Source organism: Aethina tumida, chromosome 6, assembly GCF_024364675.1.
Source record: "Aethina tumida isolate Nest 87 chromosome 6, icAetTumi1.1, whole genome shotgun sequence".
Classification (NCBI taxonomy): domain Eukaryota; kingdom Metazoa; phylum Arthropoda; class Insecta; order Coleoptera; family Nitidulidae; genus Aethina; species Aethina tumida.
In genome coordinates, this window is record NC_065440.1 from 14,237,146 (window position 1) to 14,263,595 (window position 26,450).

At 30.1% G+C, this 26,450-nt stretch overlaps 1 protein-coding gene across 4 annotated transcripts in view; it reads left to right on the forward strand.

The window, feature by feature from the left end:
* The window catches only part of LOC109594996 (synaptotagmin-7), a 123,013-nt gene that overhangs the window by 93,321 nt on the left and 3,242 nt on the right, over positions 1–26,450 (forward strand). For 2 of the 4 annotated variants that reach the window (XM_020010267.2, XM_049968507.1), the window contains exons 3-9: positions 7,699–7,907; positions 10,619–10,630; positions 11,025–11,163; positions 16,249–16,389; positions 20,211–20,468; positions 24,227–24,395; positions 24,449–24,661. In XM_020010267.2, coding sequence (XP_019865826.1) covers positions 7,843–7,907; positions 10,619–10,630; positions 11,025–11,163; positions 16,249–16,389; positions 20,211–20,468; positions 24,227–24,395; positions 24,449–24,661 — 997 coding nt within the window. In that variant the 5' untranslated portion in view covers positions 7,699–7,842. Of the gene's footprint in view, positions 1–7,698; positions 7,908–10,618; positions 10,631–11,018; positions 11,164–16,248; positions 16,390–20,210; positions 20,469–24,226; positions 24,396–24,448; positions 24,662–26,450 lie in introns of all 4 variants that reach the window. The other 2 variants (XM_020010269.2, XM_020010271.2) reach the window with 2 other exon arrangements.

Genomic DNA, 26,450 nt, shown 5'->3' on the forward strand with positions numbered 1-26,450 from the left:
ATATAATATTTGATTTAAAGTTATAAGTAATAAACAATTTAAAAAATGTGAAATAGCTATAATTCTAATTTATAAATTGTGGCTTTTACCATTAAATAATCAGTTAATTAATAACAAATAAAATTATTAATTGACACTGTTATAAATAAATTTTTCTTTTGTGAAATAGTATGAATAACCATTTATACGAATGTGAAATAGCTAAATTTCTCATTTTTAAGGTAAAATGTGACTTTTCCCATAAACTTTTGTGTACTGTATATATAATTTTTGATTTAAAGATATAAGTAATAAACAATTTAAAAGATGTGAAGTAGCTAAATTTCTAACTTGTAAGTTGTGGCTTTTGCCAATAAATAATCAGTTAACTAATGACTAATTAAATTACTATTTGAGACTGTTGTGAAGCATTTTTTCTTTTGTGAAGTAGTTTGGATAATCATTTAGACGAATGTGAAATAGCTAAATTTATCATTTTTAAGGTAAAGTGTGACTTTTTCCATAAACTTTTGTGTACTTTATATAAAATATTTGATTTAAAGTTATAAGTAATAAACAATTTATAAAATGTGAAATAGCTATAATTCTAATTTATAAATTGTGGCCTTTACATTAAATAATCAGTTAATTAATAACTAATAAAATTATTATTTGAGATTGTTGTAAATCATTTTTTCTTTTGTGAAATAGTTTGAATAACCATTTAGGAGAATGTGAAATAGCTAAATTTATCACTTTTATGGTAAAGTGTGACTTTTCCCATACATTTTTGTGTACTGTACATATAATATTTAATTTAAAGTTATAAGTAATAAACAATTTAAAAAATGTGAAATAGCTATATTCCTAATTTATAAATTGTGGCTTTTACCATTAAATAATCAGTTAATTAATAACTAATGAAATTATTAATTGAGACTTTTATAAACCATTATTTTCTTTTGTGAAATAGTTTGAAAATTCATTTAGACAAATGTGAAATAACTAAAATAATATAAATTGTGACTTTTCTCAATACATGTGAGTGCCCTGTACGTAAAATTCGATTTAAAAAATATATAAAACTGTAAAAGGTGAATGAAGAAAAAAAGGAAAATAAAAGTGGCCACTTTGTCTGCGTTTTTAATATAAATACTAAACTTTCAACAAGTACGAAATATTTCCATATTCGTCCAGCGAGAAAGCCAACAGCCGTGCAAATGTTCACTCGGTCCTGAATCTTTAATCAGCGGCTCCAAGGACTTTTTTCCCCGCTCGAAAGCCACATAATTATCATGAACGCGACGAAAAGGAGACGCACGAAAAACGGACCGAAAATAAAAAAACTGAAACCGCCGAGACGCGATCTTTACAAATCGTGCGAGCGATTATAATTAATGCAGGGGTTGGTGGGAAAAAAATGGCTTTCGTGTGTGTGTGTACGTGTTTCATACGTCCGTCGTTTTCGATGTCGTATTGTTTAATGAAAGTACAAAACGGGCGTTCACAAACCGGATTAACGGCTGGATTTCAACCGTAAAGCACGGATTACGGCCTTTATAACTGTATCGAACGGTGCGATTTTAATTTATTGTGTCGAGCTTCGGTTCGCTGGGAATGTTGGTAAATTTAATCATGAGATGGGGAGACAAACGTATGTGTGCTGAGATAGTGTTAATGGGCAAATGTCGCAGACTAATATAAATGTTGATGTATTTTACAACAATTTTGTCAGCCTAAAGGTAGATTTGTGTACAAAACTCACACATCTAATGGCTAAAGTTACAGTTTGTCTGAAATAATCGTAAATTTAACTATTTCATATTGGTTTTAAATTATTATTTTAATTAATTTACAAAAATAGAAACATTTTAAAACAATTTCAAATATAATATAATATGAAATCATATTCAAAATTATTATAAACCTTTAAAATTAAAAAAATAGCTATTTCAAATTTATTTAAATTGTTAATCATAGTATTTTATAAACAAGAAATATTTTATAACATTTTTAAATAACTTTATTGTCGAATATTATAAGCAGTACACACAGACACACTTATTAGGAAAATTCACAGTTTAATTTAAATGATCATCAATTTAACTATTTCATATTTATTTATATTGTCCTTTAAACTATTTTATTAAAAGAGAAATGATGTTTGTAAATCATTAAAATGGAATCCTGTTAAATGTTTCTATTTACCTTAGAAATTAAAAATTTAGCTATTTCACATTTGCTTAAATTGTTATAAAAGACAAAAAGTTTAATAATGTCTTACAAAAAAAAAATGTTTTAAAACAATTTTAAATATAATATAATATGAAATGTTATAAAAATTAAAAAATTAGCTATTTCATATTTGTTTAAAATGTTATTCAACGTATTTTATAAAAAAGAAATATTATACAACATTTATAAATAACTTGATTTTCGAATATTATGAACAGTACTCACATATTTAATAAAAAAATTAACAGGTTATTTTAAATGAACATCAAATTAACCATTTCATATTTATTTATATTGTTCTTCAAACTCTTTTATTAAAAGAGAGAGAAGTTTTTTATAATAACATTATAATGAAATCTTGTTAAATGTTTCTATTTACCTTAAAAAGTAAAAACTTAACTATTTCACATTTACTTAAACTGTAATTTAAAGCACTTTATAAAAGAAAAAAAGTAAGGTTGTCTTACAAAAAAATACACGTTTTAAAACTATTTTAAATATAATATAACATGAAATCTCATTAAAAATTATGATATACCTTTAAAATTAAAAAAATATAGCTATTTCACATTTGTTTAAATTATTATTAGAAGTATTTTATAAAAATAGAAATATTTTACAACATTTTTAAATATTTTTATTGTCGAATATTATGTGCAGTACTCACACATTTAATAAAAAAATGCTCACTTTATTTTAAAAAATCATCAATTTAACTATTTCATATTTATTTATATTGTTCTTCAAACTATTTTATGAAAAGAGAAAACTTTTATATAATTTTATTAAAATGGAATCCTGTAAATGTTTCTATTTACCTTAACAATTAAAAATTTAGCTATTTCACATTTGCCTAAATTGTTATTTAAAGCACTTTATAAAAGAAAAAAGTCAACGTTTTAAAACAATTTTAAATATATAACATGAAATCTTATTAAAAATTAACCTGATATACCTTTAAAAATAAAAAAATAGCTATTTCACATGTGTTTAAATTGTTATTCAAAGTATTTTATAAAAGACAACTTTAATGTCGAATGTTATGAGCGGTACACACACATTTAATAGAAAAACTCACAGTTTATTTTAAATGTTCATCAATTTAGCTATTTCATATTTATTTATATTGTACTTCAAACTATTTTATTTAAAGAGGAAGGTTTTTTATATCATTAAAATGGAATCCTGTTACACGTATCTATTTACCTTAAAAATTAAAAATTTAGCTATTTCACATTTGCTTAAATTATTATTTAAAGAACTTTATGAAAAAAAAAAAAGAGTTTAATATTGTCTTAATGATATAAAAATGAAAATGTCTAATGGAATTACTCTCGAAGCAACACATTTCGGTTCCATCAAGACGGAAAATCATGACCGGGCGAACCGGTTAAATCGCAGGATTAAAAAAAAAAAAAAGCAACGTGTCCCGTTCGCAGTCGGCAATAGGCGACGCACACAAGAGAGAAGAACGAAATGAAGCGGCCCTTGGGCCCTGCAATTCCGATCGATCACATAATCCGGGCATCTCCAGCGCCCGTTCCTTTCGCCGGCCCCCCCGTTTCGCCTCCGGTCCCCGGATCTCCGCAGCCGCTCCGCGTTTCGTGTGTCGTTACGAGGGCACAGGTGCATGTGTGTTGTGTTGTTGTCTGTCGCCCCGTTTTTTCTGTTTTTTTTTTTTTTGTTGTTGTTGGTCGTTAGTTAGTAATTGGGGTGGTCGGCGCATTCGCTGCTCCGCGGGGTTGTTGTTCTCGTTGCAAGGGATGACTGCAATTAAACATGTGTTTACCGTAAACGTCGGCCCATGTATTATTCAGGAGGGGGTTCAGACGACCACATTGTGTTGCGGCCCGTGATGGATCTGTAATTCAATTGTTTATCGTGTTTACAATCAGCGATGCAAATATGGACGCGTCTCATTTACAATTTAAAATATAGTTTTCGAGTAATTGAAATCCGACCAGTTTTCATCCGGTTTTCAAAACGTGCGTTATTTATTTATGTGCACTTGTTTTTTTTTGTTTTTTAATTTGCATTTTTTATTATCATTAACGCGATTTTTAAAGTTCACGGTGTGGTTTCAATTTCTCCCTTTGATGGATCTTGAAATGAGCTTTTGAAAGAAGCTTATCGTAATTAAAGGCTTTGGAAAAGGGGAATACTCGTCCTTCAAATCGCTGATTAAAGATTCAGAGTTGTGTGGGTGTTTCTATACAAGTGTCGAGTTTTTGGGGGACTTTGACATGAATAAACAAATAATGTCGATAAATTATATTAAAAGCTTTTAATAATTTATATATACAATGTCACTTACATAAAAACTTTCTGAGGAAACGAAAATTCAACATAAAGCTTTGCAATAATAATTATATAAATCAATTTTATAAGGTGGAAACTTCTACGGTTGGAAACTGAGAAGTTAATGGACTGTTTGTTTGCTGTCAAGTGCTGACTGGTTGATCATTATTCACGTCGTATAAAAGGACGTTTCGGTCAGCTTACATAACACACAACATTTCAGTAAGCAATATTTACTGCTTGGGTGAAGTTTTATTGTGGTGGAGGCTCCAGTCTCACAACCACATTGGACAGTCAACTCTATTCTTGACCATTACTTTAAATGTAGGACAAGTCTGTAACTTTAAATAATCTTTCATGTAGCTAAAGTAATTTTTAAACATTTTACATGAAAATCCAGTATTTTGGTCCACAGATTATCATAAAAAAATAATTTAATGCTCGGATAAAATTTGATTTGTGGTGGATGCCAAAGTTCCTCCTTCATCTATATTTAAACGAAACAAACGAATGAAATAAGAGGCAAAACTGGAACATTCAATAGTCTTTCATATTACTAAGGTAATTATTAAAAAATACAAAAATGTCTTTATATTTTAATCACTCAATTAACATAGAAATAAATTTAATTTCAATGTTAGATAAAATTTAACTTTTGGTGGATGCGCCTGTTTTTACCATCATTCATTTTACCAAGAAACTAGATGAAAAAGCCATAAATACAACATAAACCTTTGTAATAATTATATAAATTAATTTGATAAGGTAGAAACTGCTACGATTAGAAACTGAGAAGTTATTGGACTGCTTGTTTTGTATTAAGTGCTGACTGCTTCGTCATTATTCACATCGCATAAAAGGACATTTCGGTCAGCTTACATAACACACAACATTTCAGTAAGCAATATTTACTGCTTGGGTGAAGTTTTATCGTGGTGGAGGCTCCAGTCTCACAACCACATTGGACAGTCAACTCTATTCTTGACCATTACTTTAAATGTAGGACAAGTCTGTAACTTTAAATGATCTTTCATGTAGCTAAAGTAATTTTTAAACATTTTACATGAAAATCCAGTATTTTGGTCCACAGATTATCATAAAAAAATAATTTAATGCTCGGATAAAATTTGATTTGTGGTGGATGCCAAAGTTCCTCCTTCATCTATATTTAAACGAAACAAACGAATGAAATAAGAGGCAAAACTGGAACATTCAATAGTCTTTCATATTACTAAGGTAATTATTAAAAAATACAAAAATGTCTTTATATTTTAATCACTCAATTAACATAGAAATAAATTTAATTTCAATGTTAGATAAAATTTAACTTTTGGTGGATGCGCCTGTTTTTACCATCATTCATTTTACCAAGAAACTAGATGAAAAAGCCATAAATACAACATAAACCTTTGTAATAATTATATAAATTAATTTGATAAGGTAGAAACTGCTACGATTAGAAACTGAGAAGTTAATGGACTGCTTGTTTTGTATTAAGTGCTGACTGCTTCGTCATTATTCACATCGCATAAAAGGACATTTCGGTCACCTTACATAACACACAACATTTCAGTAAGCAATATTTACTGCTTGGGTGAAGTTTTATCGTGGTGGAGGCTCCAGTCTCACAACCACATTGGACAGTCAACTCTATTCTTGACCATTACTTTAAATGTAGGACAAGTCTGTAACTTTAAATGATCTTTCATGTAGCTAAAGTAATTTTTAAACATTTTACATGAAAATCCAGTATTTTGGTCCACAGATTATCATAAAAAAATAATTTAATGCTCGGATTAAATTTGATTTGTGGTGGATGCCAAAGTTCCTCATTCATCTATATTTAAACGAAACAAACGAATGAAATAAGAGGCAAAACTGGAACATTCAATAGTCTTTCATATTACTAAGGTAATTATTAAAAAATACAAAAATGTCTTTATATTTTAATCACTCAATTAACATAGAAATATATTTAATTTCAATGTTAGATAAAATTTAACTTTTGGTGGATGCGCCTGTTTTTACCATCATTCATTTTACCAAGAAACTAGATGAAAAAGCCATAAATACAACATAAACCTTTGTAATAATTATATAAATTAATTTGATAAGGTAGAAACTGCTACGATTAGAAACTGAGAAGTTAATGGACTGTTTGTTTTGTATTAAATGCTGACTGCTTCGTCATTATTCACATCGCATAAAAGGACATTTCGGTCAGCTTACATAACACACAACATTTCAGTAAGCAATATTTACTGCTTGGGTGAAGTTTTATCGTGGTGGAGGCTCCAGTCTCACAACCACATTGGACAGTCAACTCTATTCTTGACCATTACTTTAAATGTAGGACAAGTCTGTAACTTTAAATGATCTTTCATGTAGCTAAAGTAATTTTTAAACATTTTACATGAAAATCCAGTATTTTGGTCCACAGATTATCATAAATAAATAATTTAATGCTCGGATTAAATTTGATTTGTGGTGGATGCCAAAGTTCCCCCTTCATCTATATTTAAACGAAACAAACGAATGAAATAAGAGGCAAAACTAGAATATTCAATAGTCTTTCATATTACCAAGGTAATTATTAAAAAAATACAAAAAAGTCTATAACGTAGAAGTCTAATTTTAAGGTTGAATATACTTTAATTTATGGTGGATGCGCCATTTCCAAAATCACATTCAATGGACAAGATCTCTTCTATGTTTTACTTTAAATTAAAGACAATTATGGTTTTTTAAATAACCTTTTGTATTAACAAAGTAATTTTTAAATGCATCAACTTAAAAAAATAATTCAATTCTTGTACAAATAATTAAATTAATCCTTGAAATCAATTTATGGTGGACACTCCAGTTTCATCAGCGCCTATTTTAAAACAAAACAACTCGTCCAAACATAAACACAACGTAATGCTTCACAAATATGAAAATATAACTGCCAATAACGTTTTGCAATGCGTGTTGAGTGCTTTGTGCCGTTTCATGTTTACACAAAACGAGTTAAAGCACTCGAACGAATAATTCACAATATTAATTATGAACGCGCACGTTTGTTGCGGTTTTGGATTATTTTAATTTTAATTATCGCTTTAATCCGTGACCAGGTTCGTATTGACCCGAAAAACCGACCCGTCTCACCCACGTCAGTTACACAAAAACAACGTTTTTTGTCCATAGAACTTTGTTGGCTGTGAACAAAACAATCAAACAATTTAGAGAAGCAACCGATGTCAATAATTTTTCGTACAATAAAAGCGAATAGTTCAATTCTAAAACGGGTAAATGAAATAACGTGTGAATGTGCCACGAACATGATTGACAATGTGGCAGGCATTCTCACGGTCGCTGGAAATTCTGGTGGCGTTCTTCGAGTACTACTCCGCCAGGTAAACAGTTTTATTTTGTTTAGTTTTTTTGAGTGATGGCCTCGTTTTTCGTCCGGGACGTCCGGTTAAAGTGCTCCGGCTTTCGTCACCTTGTCCGTCACATTAATATACCGGTCGTCACGTGCACGACCGACCGACCGTAATTAAATTTCACACACAACAAGCGACCGGCCATTTATCACGCCCCCGACTGCGAATTTAAAGTGGGTCTTTTAAAGGAAATTCGGCAATTTTCGTTTTGATTAACGAGGGGTGGCAACGGTTACCTGGGGAGTTTATTTGTTTCTTGATTCACGGATCGTTAATTTCCGACCCGGTTAATCAGTTTTACTTTGGTCCTCGCGTCGTTAGTTTTTCTCCCGTTTCGATTGTTAATATTTTTGGCGGCGCTGGTCCTCGGGGTGTTTTTCGGACTGCTGGTGGGAGTGCTTGAAAGTTTCGGGAATGTATTTCAGTTTTATGGACTCGAATTAATATCAGTCCGCTTTTTTAAAACTGCGCCCGGATTTATGGATGTGTCCCTGCATATATAGGAAAGTTGATGGAAACGGGGAAATTCACTTCGGGAGTTGGAGATAATAAAAATGCTGCTTTAGTCGGGATTTCTTTCAATTTTTTTAAAGTTGTTCGCGAGTTTATTTACGGACGGGATTTGTGTGTGTAATAAATTCAATTAGTTTTAAAGTTGATACTTTTTAATATTTTGTAGTGGAACTTTTATTGAATTACTTGCTTTGAAAACTCGTTAAAGTTATTCAGACAAAAATTATACTAATATAAGTATCAAATGAAGTATCAAAGACTGTTCAACATTAAATAAACGAAATAAATTATAAAAATTCTACTTTCAATTTTTAAAAGTTATTTATAACTTTGCTTAAAGAAAAAGTTTGTGTTTGTGAGAAATTCAATTAGCCATAAAGTTTGTTTATTTTACTCTCTCAAATGTTCTGAGGTGAAAATTCATATTACCCTATCGAAAGTTCAGTTGCTTTGAAAGTTGATTGGCTTTATTAGAATTTAAAAAAATGTTTAATTTATCGTATTCCTCAAGTTATAAAGATGAAATTCATAATAGTAAGAGAGGGGAACCTTCAAATATTATTAAAAGGTATAAAAAATACTTTATAAAAAATGAAAAAAAGACAATAATACTAAATCATAAATTTATCTATAAATAACATTGTGTATATAAAATTTTAATTAGTTTCAAAGTTGATTTAAGTTATTAAAAAGAAATTCATAATAATAAGAAGGTATAATCTTCAAACATTACTAAAAAGTATAAACAAATATGTTGGGGTTGCAAAAAGTTAACACAATAATACTTTTTTATTGTAGATTTCTTTAAATTTCTTATAGTTGTTCACAAGTTTACTTACAGATAAGATTTATGTAAGTAAGACATTCAATTAATTTAAAAGTTGATTTATTTGATCCTTTCAAATGTTAAGAAATGAAAATTCTTATTAAGTAGTAGAACAATTTAATTACTTCGAAAGTTGATTGATTTTGTTCATTAAATTTATCAAATTTTTAAAGTTATTAAAAAGAAATTCATTATAATAAGAAGGTTTAATCTTCAAACATTACTAAAAGGTATAAAAAAATATATTGAAGTTGTGAAAAGTGAAAAAATAACACAATAATGCTTTTTTATTGTAGATTTCTTTTAATTTCTTACAGTTGTTCACAAGTTTACTTACAAATAAGATTTGTGTAAATAAGATATTCAATTAATTTTAAAGTTGATTTATTTGACCCTTTCAAATGTTTAGAAATGAAAATTCTTATTAAATAGTAGACAAATTTAATTACTTCGAAAGTTGGTTTATTTTGTTCATTAAATTTACCAAATTTTTGAAGTTTTAAAAAGAAATTTATAATAATAAGAAGGTTTAATCTTCAAACATTACTTAAAAGTATAAAAAAATATATTGAGATTGTAAAAAGTGAAAAAATAACAAAATAATGCTTTTTATTGTAGATTTCTTTCAATTTCTTACAGTTGTTCATTAGTTTACTTACAAATAAGATTTGTGTAAATAAGATATTCAATTAATTTTAAGGTTGATTTATTTTGACCCTTTCAAATGTTTCGAAATGAAAATTCTTATTAAATAGTAGAAAAATTTAATTACTTCAAAAGTTGGTTTATTTTGTTCATTAAATTTATAAAAAATTTTTGAAGTTATAAAGAAATTTATAATAATAAGAAGGTATAATCTTCAAACAAGTTTACTCACATATAAAATTTGTGTAAATATATAATTAATTTCAAAGTTGATTTATTTGACTCTTTCAAATGTTTTGTAATTGAAAATTCTTATTAAATTTATCAAATTTTCAACCTTCAAAGATTATTTAAAATTATAAAAAATATGTTGAATGAAGAGAAGACCATTCAAGATTTTTTTCAGTTGTTTAAAGATTGTTAGAAAATGAATAATACATTAACAATCCGTTACGAAGGAACAAAACTGCGACTCACCAAAGTGAAAATACGTTTCCATGCCGTCAGTTTAATCGGGACGCATTAGTAAAATTACACATTTGCAATTGTAATAAAGCTCCACGTTCCAAATGAAATTCATAACTTGAAACGAACTAGAACTTAAAGCGTACGTCGTTGCTGTTAATTGAGCTAATCTCTCATCCTTTTTGTTCCATGTCTGTCCGAATTCGAACGACTCCACCTTGGAAATCCTCAGAGCACAATTGGAGTAAGTATTATCCACCCTAAAATTGATGGATTTCATTTGTTTTGTTTTATTGTACACGTGAATTATTATTTGTTTTAATTTTAATAATATAACTTTGCCTCCGTAAAACGTGTTTTATATCCAATAAAAGGTAAAGACGGGCAAAAATTTAATTTGGGCAGACACAGACGGATTGCGACGTTAAAATTGCAATAACCGTCGTAAAAACACCATAAAATAAATTACACGCCAGTTTACACAATTCAACGCAACAATTTAATACGACATTATTTAATTTACGTCGTTCGATGTGCCCGAATTGAATTTCGGCCCGAAAAGTGGGTAACGTAAGTTGGGAATTGTGCGTAGTCGGGGTTTAGATGTGCTTGAGGTAATTTTGGCGCATCTGTTCCAGAACTACCGGCAGTCCGCAGGCGAAATCGCCGGCCGGCAGCAGTGCGGGCGCGATGCCGGCGGAGGCGCGTACACCCACCGCCCCCGCCAACCAGGCCCTCACCAAAGTCAAGGGCGATCATCCATCGGTAAGCCAGGATGTAAGCATGATCTGTTTTTCTCTATTTCCCACTCTTACTCCGACCTGTCGCCGCATTATTGTGACGCCAGCGTGTGAAGCCACCTTAATAATTGACGTTAACCCCCTAAAAACCGTCCTCAGACAACCAATTCGATGGAGTTTCAGCTAAATATTGACTCACAGGCCCAACAAACAGCCGGAGCCGACAATGTGAGCAACTCGAGTCAAGTTTGAACAATGCAATCGCGTTATTTAAGGGCGGCTTCCCACGCCACCGTCTCCGCATCACGGTGTGGGCTCAGTTTCCATTGTACGAAACACAAACATGTTACATCCCGTCCGTCAACGTAGACAAGCGATAAAACTGAGCCCCCACATCCATACACACACCCACCCAACAAACAAAACAGAACGAAATCCGTAAAGCCGTCACGTCCTGCCGTCCCCGTTTTGTTTGCGAAGCGATACGCGTCAACTCTATAAATACGGCTGATTGTCTACTTTGTCTATGTCGCTCTGTGTATCTGTGCATCTGTGTTTCCTTGTGCATAGTGTGTTAATACAAAAAAAAATTTTTTTGATGAAAGACCCGGAAATGAACTGTCTCTGTGCTAGTAGGTACTTGTCTTCTCTTCGTTGGTTTAGAACCTTGTATAAACTTGGAACTTGCAAGAGCATGTTGATGTTCGGTGTGGTACTTTGGTCTATGTAAATTTATGTATCGGTGTTGTATATGTGTTATTTATGTTATTTGTTTAACCAAATCAATTAACATTTGTTTAAAATTATCCTAATTAAAGAAAATATTAGAAGTTGAATTCATTTTGAATGCAAATTATTTTATTAATTTATTCGTCTCATAATATACAGGTTTAAAATTATTCATACTTTCCTTTAATTTAACTATTTGAGGACCTCGTCATTTAAATACAGGATAAAATTAATTCAAATTAATTTTGAAAAGGTATTTTTTATTGAAATTTCATCACAAATTAATAGTTTATTCATTTCTTCGTTCAACCAGATCAAAATTAAGTAAATTTTTGTATTAATGTTTTGATTTAAGTCTGTTTCGTCTTCGCCATTTAATATACAGATTAAAATTTTATCAGATACATTTAAAATACTTACTTTTTATTAAAATTGGATCACAAATTAATATTTCATACTTTTCTTTTGTCCTACAAAGTTAATAATAAGTAAATTAATGTTTTAATTTAAATTTTATTAATTTAAGTATGTGAGGACTTCATCATTTAAATACAGGATAAAATTAATTCAAATTGATTTTGAAAAGGTATTTTTTATTGAAATTTCATCACAAACTAATAGTTTATTTTATTTAGTATTAATGTCTTGATTTAAGTCTGTTTCGTCTTCGCCATTTAATATACAGATTAAAATTTTATCAGATATATTTAAAATACTTATTTTTTATTAAAATTGGATCACAAATTAATATTTCATACTTTTCTTTTGTTTTAAATTTTTTATTGAAATTTCATCACAAACTAATAGGTTATTTTATTTAGTATTAATGTCTTGATTTAACTCTGTTTCGTCTTCGCCATTTAATATACAGGCTAACATTTTATCAGATACATTTAAAACACTTATTTTTTATTAAAATTGGATCACAAATTAATATTTCATACTTTTCTTTTGTCCTACAAAGTTAATAATAAGTAAATTAATGTTTTAATTTAAATCTTATTAATTTAACTATGTGAGGACTTCGTCATTTAAATATAGGATAAAATTAATTCAAATTAATTTTGAAAAGGTATTTTTTATTGAAATTTCATCACAAACTAATAGTTTATTCATCTCTTCGTTCAACCATATCAAAATTAAGTAAATTTTTGTATTAATGTCTTGATTTAACTCTGATTCGTCTTCGCCATTTAATATACAGGCTAACATTTTATCAGATACATTTAAAACACTTATTTTTTATTAAAATTGGATCACAAATTAATATTTCATACTTTTCTTTTGTCATACAAAGTTAATATTAAGTAAATTAATGTTTTAATTTAAATCTTATTTATTTAACTATGTGAGGACTTCGTCATTTAAATACAGGATAAAATTAATTCAAATTAATTTTGAAAAGGTATTTTTTATTGAAATTTCATCACAAACTAATAGTTTATTCATTTCTTCTTTCAACCAGATCAAAATTAAGTAAATTTTTGTATTAATGTCTTGATTTAACTCTGATTCGTCTTCGCCATTTAATATACAGGCTAACATTTTATTAGATACATTTAAAACACTTATTTTTTATTAAAATTGGATCACAAATTAATATTTCATACTTTTCTTTGTCCTACAAAGTTAATAATAAGTAAATTAATGTTTTAATTTAAATCTTATTAATTTAACTATGTGAGGACCCCGTCATTTAAATACAGGATAAAATTAATTCAAATTAATTTTGAAAAGGTATTTTTTATTGAAATTTCATCACAAACTAATAGTTTATTCATTTCTTCGTTCAACCAGGTCAAAATTAAGTAAATTTTTGTATTAATGTCTTGATTTAACTCTGATTCGTCTTCGCCATTTAATATACAGGCTAACATTTTATCAGATACATTTAAAACACTTATTTTTTATTAAAATTGGATCACAAATTAATATTTCATACTTTTCTTTTGTCCTACAAAGTTAATAATAAGTAAATTAATGTTTTAATTTAAATCTTATTAATTTAACTATGTGAGGACTTCGTCATTTAAATATAGGATAAAATTAATTCAAATTAATTTTGAAAAGGTATTTTTTATTGAAATTTCATCACAAACTAATAGTTTATTCATCTCTTCGTTCAACCATATCAAAATTAAGTAAATTTTTGTATTAATGTCTTGATTTAACTCTGATTCGTCTTCGCCATTTAATATACAGGCTAACATTTCATCAGATACATTTAAAACACTTATTTTTTATTAAAATTGGATCACAAATTAATATTTCATACTTTTCTTTTGTCCTACAAAATTAATAATAAGTAAATTAATGTTTTAATTTAAATCTTATTAATTTAACTATGTGAGGACTTCGTCATTTAAATACAGGATAAAATTAATTCAAATTAATTTTGAAAAGGTATTTTTTATTGAAATTTCATCACAAACTAATAGTTTATTCATTTCTTCGTTCAACCAGATCAAAATTAAGTAAATTTTTGTATTAATGTCTTCATTTAACTCTGTTTCGTCTTTGCCATTTAATATACAGGCAAAAATTTTATCAGATACATTTAAAATACTTATTTTTCTTTAAAATTGGATCACAAATTAGTATTTCATACTTTTCTTTGTCCTACAAAGTTAATAATAAGTAAATTAATATTTTAATATAAATCTTATTAATTTAACTATGTGAAGTCCTCGTCATTTAATATACAGGTTAAAATTAATTCAAATTAATTTTGAAAATATATTTATTATTGAAATTTCATCACAGACTAATATTTTATTTATTTCTTCTTTCAAACAGATCAAAATTAAGTAAATGTTTGTATTAATGTCTTGATTTAAATCTGTTTCGTCCTCCTCATTTAATATACAGCCTAAAACATTATCAGATACATTTAAAACACTTAATTTTTATTAAAATTGGTTCACAAATTAATATTCCATACTTTTCTTTATCCTACAAAGTTAATAATAAGTAAATTAATGTTTTAATATAAATCTTATTAATTTAACTATGTGAAGTCCTCGTCATTTAATATACAGGTTAAAATTAATTCAAATTAATTTTGAAAAAGTATTTTTTATTGAAATTTCATTTCTTCAACTAACAACTAATAGTTTATTCATTTCTTCATCCAACCAGATCAAAATTAAATAAATTTTTGTATTAATGTCTTGATTTAACTCTGTTTCGTATTCGCCATTTAATATACAGGCTAAAATTTTATCAGATACATTTAAAACACTTATTTTTTATTAAAATTGGATCACAAATTTATATGTCATACTTTTCTTTGTCCTACAAAGTTAATAATAAGTAAATTAATGTTTTAATGTAAATCTTCTTAATTTAATTATGTCCCCGTCATTTAAGTTACGTTAAAATTTTAACAAATTAATTTTGAAAATAGTTTTTTTTACTGAAATTACATAGCAAACTAATATTTTATTCTTTTCTTTATTCAACAAGATAGAAATAGGTAAATCCTTGATTTAACTTTGTCACGTCTTCGTCATTTAATATACAGGCTAAAATTTTATTAAAGACATTTATAAGACCTTTTTTTTATTAAAATTATGTCATAAATTAATATTTCATACTTCTCTTTGTGCCACGAAGTTAATAAGAAGTAAACTAATGTTTTAGTATAAATGATCTTAATTTAAGTATGTGAAGTTTTTGTCATTTAATATACAGATTAATATTTTAATAGAATACATCTTAAATATTTCTCTGATAATATTTTGTAAGTTTCAAGTAAAATTTTATTTTAAAATAAATCTGTTTCCATTTTAATAACGAAGAATCGAAGTTTATTGAATTCATTTTGATTAAATACACATTTTACATTAAAATTTCATCGCAGAGTAATATTTTATATTTACATTTCTTTTTCCATATAAATTAAATTGAACGAATTATCGTTTCAAAATGAATCCTGTTGATTTAACCTTGACCCAAAACTGTTATATCTGTATCAACTTGCCCCCAATAAATTTCTCATCAACATTCATCACAACTCCAAACATAAATCGTCCATTATCCAAATCCGTTCGATCCAACGTAAGCATTTCGCTTGTTCTCGTTAACATACAATCACAATGAACGTCCGAACATATAAAATAAATCATGCGTTTAACTCCCCCGAAACGATCAATCAAAACGCCCGAACGGGGGATCGCCGCGTCGGGGGAAAAATGCATTTTTCCCCCGTCGCACACACCGCATCGATAAAGTTCAAAATGAATTCAATTTAAACCGAGAAAAAAAAAACCCAGTCGCATCACCAGATGCAGGTACGAACATGCGACTTAAGCGAAAGCACAAAACAGACGAGGCGGACGTGTACGAACACAAAAATAAAATTTTTTTTTGCGTTCCGCCCCCGTTGTTCCAGATGGCCTTCCTGCAGAACAGATCGATCTCGCTGGTGGACATGTACATCGACAATTCTGAGCCATCCGAGAACGTTGGACAGATCCATTTCTCGTTGGAGTACGACTTCCAAAATACCACACTCATCTTGAGAATTTTACAGGTGAGCAAACCCCCTGGAATAGGTCTTGGTGTTGGCGAAGGGCTGCGTTGAAGAAGTGAACGACGCCGTCACGCATTCCCCGTCCCGACAATCTCGAAGGAGAGATCCGGGGCGGGAAAATCAATTCCGGGGCTCCGGGGTAATTTTATGCGGGACACGGAACGGCCCCTCGTATGCACGCACTCCCCCCCTTCTTGGTCCGTATTTATTAATTATTAAACGGCGCCGTCGCACGGTTATTTTTAGAACGATAAAGATACGATAGGAATGTGTGTGTTGTGTTTTAGTTATTTTTTTTTATTATTATATTCAGCACATTACGTTTATGGTAAATTGCTGACGGATCGATTTGGATTAGTGCACACTCCGTTGTGCCCCGTTGTTTCCAGGCTCTACCTTTTTTATTTGTGTTATGATTAAATTCGTTCTGTTACGTAATAGTCTTTGTGAACAGCTCTGGAACTTTACAAGGAGTTGTTGGTGATTCTCTTAGTAACACTGAGACATCTGTCGGCAATATTATCTAACAATTTGTAACAAGTCAATAAATTTATTTATATTTCGTTTAATGTACTTTGAAAACTGCTTTTAGAAGTTTGGAACAGTTGTCGTTGATTTCTCTAATAATAGTGAGAAAACTGGAGTTTAAGAACTGCACTAGAACATTAGAAAAAGGTGAAGGTGATTCCTCTGTTAATAATAAGACATCTGTCGACGAATTCGTCCAACAATTTGTAACGTATAATTAAATTCATTTAAATTATGATAAAATTAACTTTAGTTTCGTTCTGGCCTTTAAAAACTGCTGTGGAACTTTAGAAAAAGTTGTAGGTGATTCCCCTGTTAATAATAAGACATCTATCGACGAATTCGTCCAACAATTTGTAACGTATAATTAAATTCATTTAAATTATGATAAAATTAACTTTAGTTTCGTTCTGGCCTTTAAAAACTGCTGTGGAACTTTAGAAAAAGTTGTAGGTGATTCCCCTGTTAATAATAAGACATCTATCGACGAATTCGTCCAACAATTTGTAACGTATAATTAAATTCATTTAAATTATGATAAAATTAACTTTAGTTTCGTTCTGGCCTTTAAAAACTGCTGTGGAACTTTAGAAAAAGTTGTAGGTGATTCCCCTGTTAATAATAAGACATCTGTCGATGAATTCGTCCAACAATTTGTAACGTATAATTAAATTCATTTAAATTATTATAAAATTAAATTTGGCTTCGTACTGGCCTTTAAAAATTGCTCTGGAACCTTAGAAAAAGTTGTAGGTGATTCCCCTGTTAATAATAAGATATCTGTCGACGAATTCGTCCAACAATTTGTAACGTATAATTAAATTCATTTAAATTATGATAAAATTAATTTTGGTTTCGTACTGGCCTTTAAAAACTGCTCTGGAACTTTAGAAAAAGTTGTAGGTGATTCCCCTGTTAATAATAAGACATCTGTCGACGAATTCGTCCAACAATTTGTAACGTATAATTAAATTCATTTAAATTATGATAAAATTAATTTTGGTTTCGTACTGGCCTTTAAAAACTGCTCTGGAACTTTAGAAAAAGTTGTAGGTGATTCCCCTGTTAATAATAAGACATATGTCGATGAATTCGTCCAACAATTTGTAACGTATAATTAAATTCATTTAAATTATGATAAAATTAAATTTGGCTTCGTACTGGCCTTTAAAAATTGCTCTGGAACTTTAGAAAAAGTTGTAGGTGATTCCCCTGTTAATAATAAGACATATGTCGACGAATTCGTCCAACAATTTGTAACGTATAATTAAATTTATTTAAATTATGATAAAATTAATTTTGGTTTCGTACTGGCCTTTAAAAACTGCTCTGGAACTTTAGAGAAAGTTGTCGGTGATTCCCCTGTTAATAATAAAACATCTGTCGACGAATTCGTCTAACAATTTGTAACGTATAATTAAATTCATTTAAATTATAATAAAATTAAATTTGGCTTCGTACTGGCCTTTAAAAACTGCTCTGGAACTTTAGAAAAAGTTGCATGTGATTCCCCTGATAATAATAAGACATCTGACGACGAATTCGTCCAACAATTTGTAACGTATAATTAAATTCATTTAAATTGTGATAAAATTAATTTTGGTTTCGTACTGGCCTTTAAAAACTGCTCTGGAACTTTAGAAAAATTTGTAGGTGATTCCCCTGTTAATAATAAGACATCTGTCGACGAATTCGTCCAACAATTTGTAACGTATAGTTAAAATCATTTAAATTATGATAAAATTAATTTTGGTTTCGTTCTGGCCTTTAAAAACTTTAGAAAGAGTTGTAGGTGATTCCCCTGTTAATAATAAGACATATGTCGACGAATTCGTCCAACAATTTGTAACGTATAATTAAATTTATTTAAATTATGATAAAATTAATTTTGGTTTCGTACTGGCCTTTAAAAACTGCTCTGGAACTTTAGAGAAAGTTGTCGGTGATTCCCCTGTTAATAATAAAACATCTGTCGACGAATTCGTCTAACAATTTGTAACGTATAATTAAATTCATTTAAATTATAATAAAATTAAATTTGGCTTCGTACTGGCCTTTAAAAACTGCTCTGGAACTTTAGAAAAAGTTGCATGTGATTCCCCTGATAATAATAAGACATCTGACGACGAATTCGTCCAACAATTTGTAACGTATAATTAAATTCATTTAAATTGTGATAAAATTAATTTTGGTTTCGTACTGGCCTTTAAAAACTGCTCTGGAACTTTAGAAAAATTTGTAGGTGATTCCCCTGTTAATAATAAGACATCTGTCGACGAATTCGTCCAACAATTTGTAACGTATAGTTAAAATCATTTAAATTATGATAAAATTAATTTTGGTTTCGTTCTGGCCTTTAAAAACTTTAGAAAGAGTTGTAGGTGATTCCCCTATTAATAATAAGACATCTGTCGACGAATTCGTCTAACAATTTGTAACGTATAATTAAATTCATTTAAATTATGATAAAATTAACTTTGACTTCGTACTGGCCTTTAAAAACTACTCTGGAATTTTAGAAAAAGTTGTAAGTGATTTCCTTGTTAATAAAAAGACATCTGTCGACGAATTTATCTAACAATTTGTAACATAAAATTAAATTCATTTAAATTATGATTCAACTCAATTACTTACGTAATGGTCTTTGAAAACTACTCTGAAACTTAATATAAAGTTGTCTATGATACCTCTCTTGATGTTAAGACATCTGTCGACGATCATATCCAACCAACAATAATAATAAGTAATCCAATATGTGGCGAATAATTAAATTAAACTGGGAAACTTTACAGCATTAGCATTACAATAACAAATTCAAGCCATGAAGTTTTAACAAAGTATGATTGAAAAACTCCTTGTATGCATCTAATCCAACACTAAAACGAATTTATTTGGTTCCATCCAACATAAACTCCAACACTTAAATCCAAAGCCCGAATTGCCTCCTTTAAACAAGAGGAAACCTCCACATACCCACGTAACCGGGAAGGAAAAAAGTGGGCACTCAAACGTTCCGCGTCCCGTATTTACATACTCTAAAGGAAATATCCCCGGGCTGTTTACCACATTCGGCTCCGGGAAACTTTTACTATTTAAAGTTTCGCAGGGATTAACATGCAAATGGAGCTTCGGTTGAGTACCTGGAATCCTTATATTAGTTTCTATGTTCTGGGGTATATTGAGGGTGTTTTTTGCGGGGCGCCACCTAGCAACGAGTAGAGTAACTCGGCTGTTTCGTTGAGACTACGCACTATCTTCTAATGAGCAGAATTAATGTTGTTGTTTTTGTTTAGGGTAAAGAATTGCCGGCGAAAGATTTGTCGGGCACTAGCGATCCGTACGTGAGGGTGACGCTGCTCCCCGACAAGAAGCACCGACTGGAGACGAAGATCAAACGGCGAACGCTGAACCCACGCTGGAACGAGACGTTCTACTTCGAGGGCTTCCCGATCCAGAAGCTGCAGTCGAGGGTGCTGCACCTGCACGTCTTCGACTACGACCGGTTTTCACGCGACGACTCCATCGGCGAGGTCTTCCTGCCGCTGTGCCAGGTAAAGTTATTAAAAATTTCACTCGAGCAATAAGGGGAAATCGAAACGGGCTTTTAATTCGTCCCGGACGTGGAAATGGCGACGCTCAATCACTTTTCAGACGTTCCGGACGTTTAATTTCGCAGATTAAAAATCCTTTTTGTCCTCTCGCAGTCGGGCTGGAGTTTTAAGACTGAAGTGCAACGTCAAAACTATAAAAAAAGTGTTGAGTAATTGCGTTTGGAGTTTCGAGAAAGTTTACTAATCGAACAGACAGTGTAATTAATTAAGCCGGTGTAATAATAATTGCGTTTCGCACGAGCTGATCTAATGCTCACGGGTTAAGGGATGCGTTAAAAGCGATTCGGTGTTTAATTATGTCGTGGGTTATGTGTTCGCAATGGCGCTTTTTGTGTTTTTTTTTACGTTTCGTAATTAACGTTCGTATGTACTTTACGGAATTAGTTTTCCAGCCCGGTTACTTTTAAGTTATATTCAGATTTTGCTGTCGGGTTTATGTTTTTATTGGCGGCGTGATTAAAAGCTGTAATTAGTGTTTGATTTGTGGCAATTTGTACTTTGACAAACGGCATGGAATGTTTACGGGTATTTTTGCTGTCCTAAATTAACTTTTTGTGCAGTCTGTATAGCTTCCAGTAAAAGTGGTCGGTGATTCCCCGGCTAATGTTAAGTGATTTTACCCAATAATATGTTAAAAATGTTTTAAATTAATTATATTTTGTTAAATAATGGTCTTTGGAAACTATTACGAAATTATGATAAAATTAGTTTTGGGTTCGTACTGGCCTTTAAAACCTGCTCCGGAACTTTAGAAAAAGTTATAGGTGATTCCCTTGTTAATAATAAAGACATATGTCGACGACTTCGTCCAACAATTTGTAACATATAATTAAATTCATTTAAATTATGATAAAATTAATTTTGGTTTCGTACTGGCCTTTAAAAACTGTTCTGGAACTTCTTCTGGAAAAAATTGTAGGTGATTCCCATGTTAATAATAAGACATCTGTCGACAAATTCATCCAACAATTTGTAACGTATAATTAAATTCATTTAAATTATGATAAAGTTAATTTTGGTTTCATACTGACCTTTAAAAGCTGCTCTGGAACTTTAGAAAAAGTTGTAGGTGATTCCCTTGTTAATAATAAGACATCTATCGACGAATTCGTCCAACAATTTGTAACATATAATTAAATTCATTTAAATTATGATAAAGTTAATTTTGGTTTCATACTGACCTTTAAAAGCTGCTCTGGAACTTTAGAAAAAGTTGTAGGTGATTTCCCTGTTAATATTAAAACATCTGTCGACGAATTCGTCCAACAATTTGTAACGTATAATTAAATTCATTTAAATTATGATAAAATTAATTTTGGTTTCGTACTGGCCTTTAAAAACTGGTCTGGAACTTTTGAAAAAGTTGTAGGTGATTCCCCTGTTAATAATAAGACATTTGTCGACGAATTCGTCCAACAATTTGTAACATATATTTAAATTCATTTAAATTATGATAAAATTAATTTTAGTTTCGTACTGGCCTTTAAAAACTGTTCTGGTACTTCTGGAAAAAGTTGTAGGTGATTCCCCTGTTAATAATAAGACATCTGTCGACGAATTCGTCCAACAATTTATAACATATATTTAAATTCATTTAAATTATGGTAAAATTAATTTTGGTTTCGTACTGGCCTTTAAAAACTGTTCTGAAACTTCTTCTGGAAAAAGTTGTAGGTGATTCCCCTGTTAATAATAAGACATTTGTCGACGAATTCGTCCAACAATTTGTAACATATAATTAAATTCATTTAAATTATGATAAAATTAATTTTGGTTTCGTATTGGCCTTTAAAAACTGTTCTGGAACTTCTTCTGGAAAAAGTTGTAGGTGATTCCCCTGTTAATAATAAGACATTTGTCGACGAATTCGTCCAACAATTTGTAACATATAATTAAATTCATTTAAATTATGATAAAATTAATTTTGGTTTCGTACTGGCCTTTAAAAACTGTTCTGGTACTTCTGGAAAAAGTTGTAGGTGATTCCCCTGTTAATAATAAGACATCTGTCGACGAATTCGTCCAACAATTTATAACATATATTTAAATTCATTTAAATTATGGTAAAATTAATTTTGGTTTCGTACTGGCCTTTAAAAACTGTTCTGAAACTTCTTCTGGAAAAAGTTGTAGGTGATTCCCCTGTTAATAATAAGACATTTGTCGACGAATTCGTCCAACAATTTGTAACATATAATTAAATTCATTTAAATTATGATAAAATTAATTTTGGTTTCGTATTGGCCTTTAAAAACTGTTCTGGAACTTCTTCTGGAAAAAGTTGTAGGTGATTCCCCTGTTAATAATAAGACATTTGTCGACGAATTCGTCCAACAATTTGTAACATATAATTAAATTCATTTAAATTATGATAAAATTAATTTTGGTTTCGTACTGGCCTTTAAAAACTGTTCTGGTACTTCTGGAAAAAGTTGTAGGTGATTCCCCTGTTAATAATAAGACATCTGTCGACGAATTCGTCCAACAATTTATAACATATATTTAAATTCATTTAAATTATGATAAAATTAATTTTGGTTTCGTACTCGCCTTTAAAAACTGTTCTGGAACTTTAGAAAAAGTTGTAGGTGATTCTCCTGTTAATAATAAGACATCTGTCAACAAATTCATTTATGTTATTGTAATGTTAAAAAATGGTGGATGCACCAATGTATATTAACTTAAGCAAATAGTGAAATTATAACATCATTTACCAAGTAAAAGGAAATGACTATTTGGAGGTTTTTAGGTACTGAAATACTGGATATGGGCACCTGAAGCACTAACATTACTATAATTTAGGAATTATAATCAAATGAAATTTAAAAAAGTTGTTTATAATGTAATAAATAATATATTTTTAAAAAAATGGTGGATGCGCCAACATATATTAATTTAAGGAAAATAGTGAATTTATAACTCCATTTACCAAGTAAAAGGAAATGACTATTTGGAGGTTTTTAGGTACTGAAATACTGAATATTTTAACTCTATCTGTAAGCATCTGAAGCACTAACATTACTATAATTTATATAGTAATAATATATTTTAAAAAATGGTGGATGCACCAACGTATATTAATTTAAGGCAAATAGTGAAATTATAACACCATACCACTAATAATCCGTCGACGATTTTGTCCAAGAATTTGTAACGTTTAATTAAAATAATTTTAATGATGATAAAATTATTTTTGGTTTCTTACTGGCATTTAAAAACTCCTCTGGAACCACAGAAAAAATTGTCTGTATTTCCCTTGTTAATGAACTTATTAAAGGTGTGATTAAAAACAATAATTAGTGCTTGTTTATTTAATTTGTATTTTGACAAATGATATAAAAAGTTTTCGACCACTTTTTCCAATAATAAACTAACTTTTTGGACAGTTCCTAACTCCCAACGTTATCGTAAGCTTTTATGAAAATATTACAAGACAAAGTGTACATTTAATAAACATCAACAATTTAATAAAAGTTCGTAAAACTTTCCAAACCGAAGGATAATCAAATCCAATTAAATTTCGCCGTCGTAGCGTTGCCAAGATACATAATTTTCTGCCGACTCTTGGCACAAAAATCCAATTTTAATCTAGACAATTTGTGACATCCATTAGTTCCATTCTAATTAGCTTAACGTTGCCAATTCCAGTCCGATAAAATATGTTATGTGTAGACTAAAAGACGTGACATTTTTAATAGGTGGACCTGAGCGAGAAGCCGTCGTTCTGGAAGGCGCTGAAGCCGCCGGCCAAAGACAAGTGCGGCGAACTGCTGACGTCGCTGTGCTACCACCCGAGCAACAGCATCCTGACCCTAACATTGCTCAAAGCCCGGAACTTGAAGGCGAAGGACATCAACGGGAAATCAGGTGAGATTCCCTCAACTCTTCATTTGTTCTTGTAATTATCGTTTTGGTCTTAGATCCGTACGTGAAGGTGTGGCTGCAGTTCGGCGACAAGCGGATCGAGAAGCGCAAGACGGCGGTGTTCAAGTGCACGCTGAATCCGGTGTTCAACGACACCTTCTCGTTCAACGTGCCCTGGGAGAAGATCAGGGAGTGCTCGTTGGACGTGATGGTCATGGACTTCGACAACATCGGCAGAAACGAGCTGATAGGAAGGATCCTTTTGGCCGGTAATTAATTTGTTAATCAGTCGAGTCCGGAATATTTTGCTGCTCTGGAACTTTGGAAGAAGGCGTGGGTGCTTCCCCTGTTAACAATGAGACATCTGTCGGCGAATCTGTGCTTTATTAAAGTTGTCGGTGATTCCCCTATTAATGTTAAGGCATGTCATAGACTTTTCAGCAGTATCAGCAGGAACACTCCGATTGGAACGATCCTTTATGACGATAATTAATTTATAATTGCTTGGGTGTACGTTATGTAACGCTAACTCGAATCAATCCCTGCAATACCATGTTGGATTTATAAATTCAAAGTGAAACGCTTTTAGCTTTCATATTTCCACCCCTCCGGGCCATTAGATCCGGGATATTGTGAACGTTTTTAGTTTTTCTTTTTCGACTTGGCTATTAAAAGGGAGTTGCAACAAAAACGCAACCATCCATTTCGAACGAACCATTAAAAAGTTACTAAAAGGCGAATGCCATTTATTTCAATTCAGATTCATATTCTTTTTTTTTTTTTGGTGGATCTTTGCTTATCTGATAATTGGAATGAGTTGTCAGCAACTTTTGTCCGCAGTTAATTAATCTGGAGGTACTTCTTTAATTTTAAATGTGCATTTTCTTTGTTTTATAATTGTTACAATCGAATTTATACGCAATTTAGATAAAGTAATACTTTCTTAATAGTTCTGTTTGTAATTAAGGTGGTTGTAAAACTTCATTTAATTTTATTTATAATTTAAATATCATTTTGATATGACAAAAATTGTCCTGGAACTACAAAAAGTAGGTGTAGGTGATTCCCCTGTTAATAATAAGACATCTGTCCAAGAATTCGTCCAACAATTTGTAACATATAATTAAATTCATTTAAATTATGATAAAATTAATTATGGCATCGTACTGGCTTTTAAAAACTGCTCTGGAACTTTAGAAAAAGTTGTAGGTGATTCCCCTGTTAATAATAAGACATCTGTCGACGAATTCGTCCAACAATTTGTAACGTATAATTAAATTCATTTAAATTATGATAAAATTAATTTTGGTTTCGTACTGGCCTTTAAAAACTGCTCTGGAACTTTAGAAAGAGTTGTAGGTGATTCCCCTGTTAATAATAAGACATCTGTCGACAAATTCGTCCAACAATTTGTAACGTATAATTAAATTCATTTAAATTATGTCAAAATTAATTTTGGATTCGTACTGACCTTTAAAAACTGCTCTGGAACTTTAGAAAAAGTTGTAGGTGATTCCCATGTTAATAATAAGACATCTGTCGACGAATTCGTCCAACAATTTGTAACGTATAATTAAATTCATTTAAATTATGAGAAAATTAATTTTGGTTTCGTACTGGCCTTTAAAAACTGCTCTGGAACTTTAGAAAAAGTTGTAGGTGATTCCCCTGTTAATAATAAGACATCTGTCGAAGAATTCGTCCAACAATTTGTAACGTATAATTAAATTCATTTAAATTATGATAAAATTAATTTTGGCTTCGTACTGGCCTTTAAAAACTGCTCTGGGACTTTAGAAAAAGTTGTAGGTGATTCCCCTGTTAATAATAAGACATCTGACGACGAATTCATCCAACAATTTGTAACGTACAATTAAATTCATTTAAATTATGATAAAATTAATTTTGGTTTCGTACTGGCCTTTAAAAACTGCTCTGGAACTTTAGAAAAAGTTGTAGGTGATTCCCCTGTTAATAATAAGACATCTGTCCAAGAATTCGTCCAGCAATGTGTAACATATAATTAAATTCATTTAAATTATGATAAAATTAATTTTG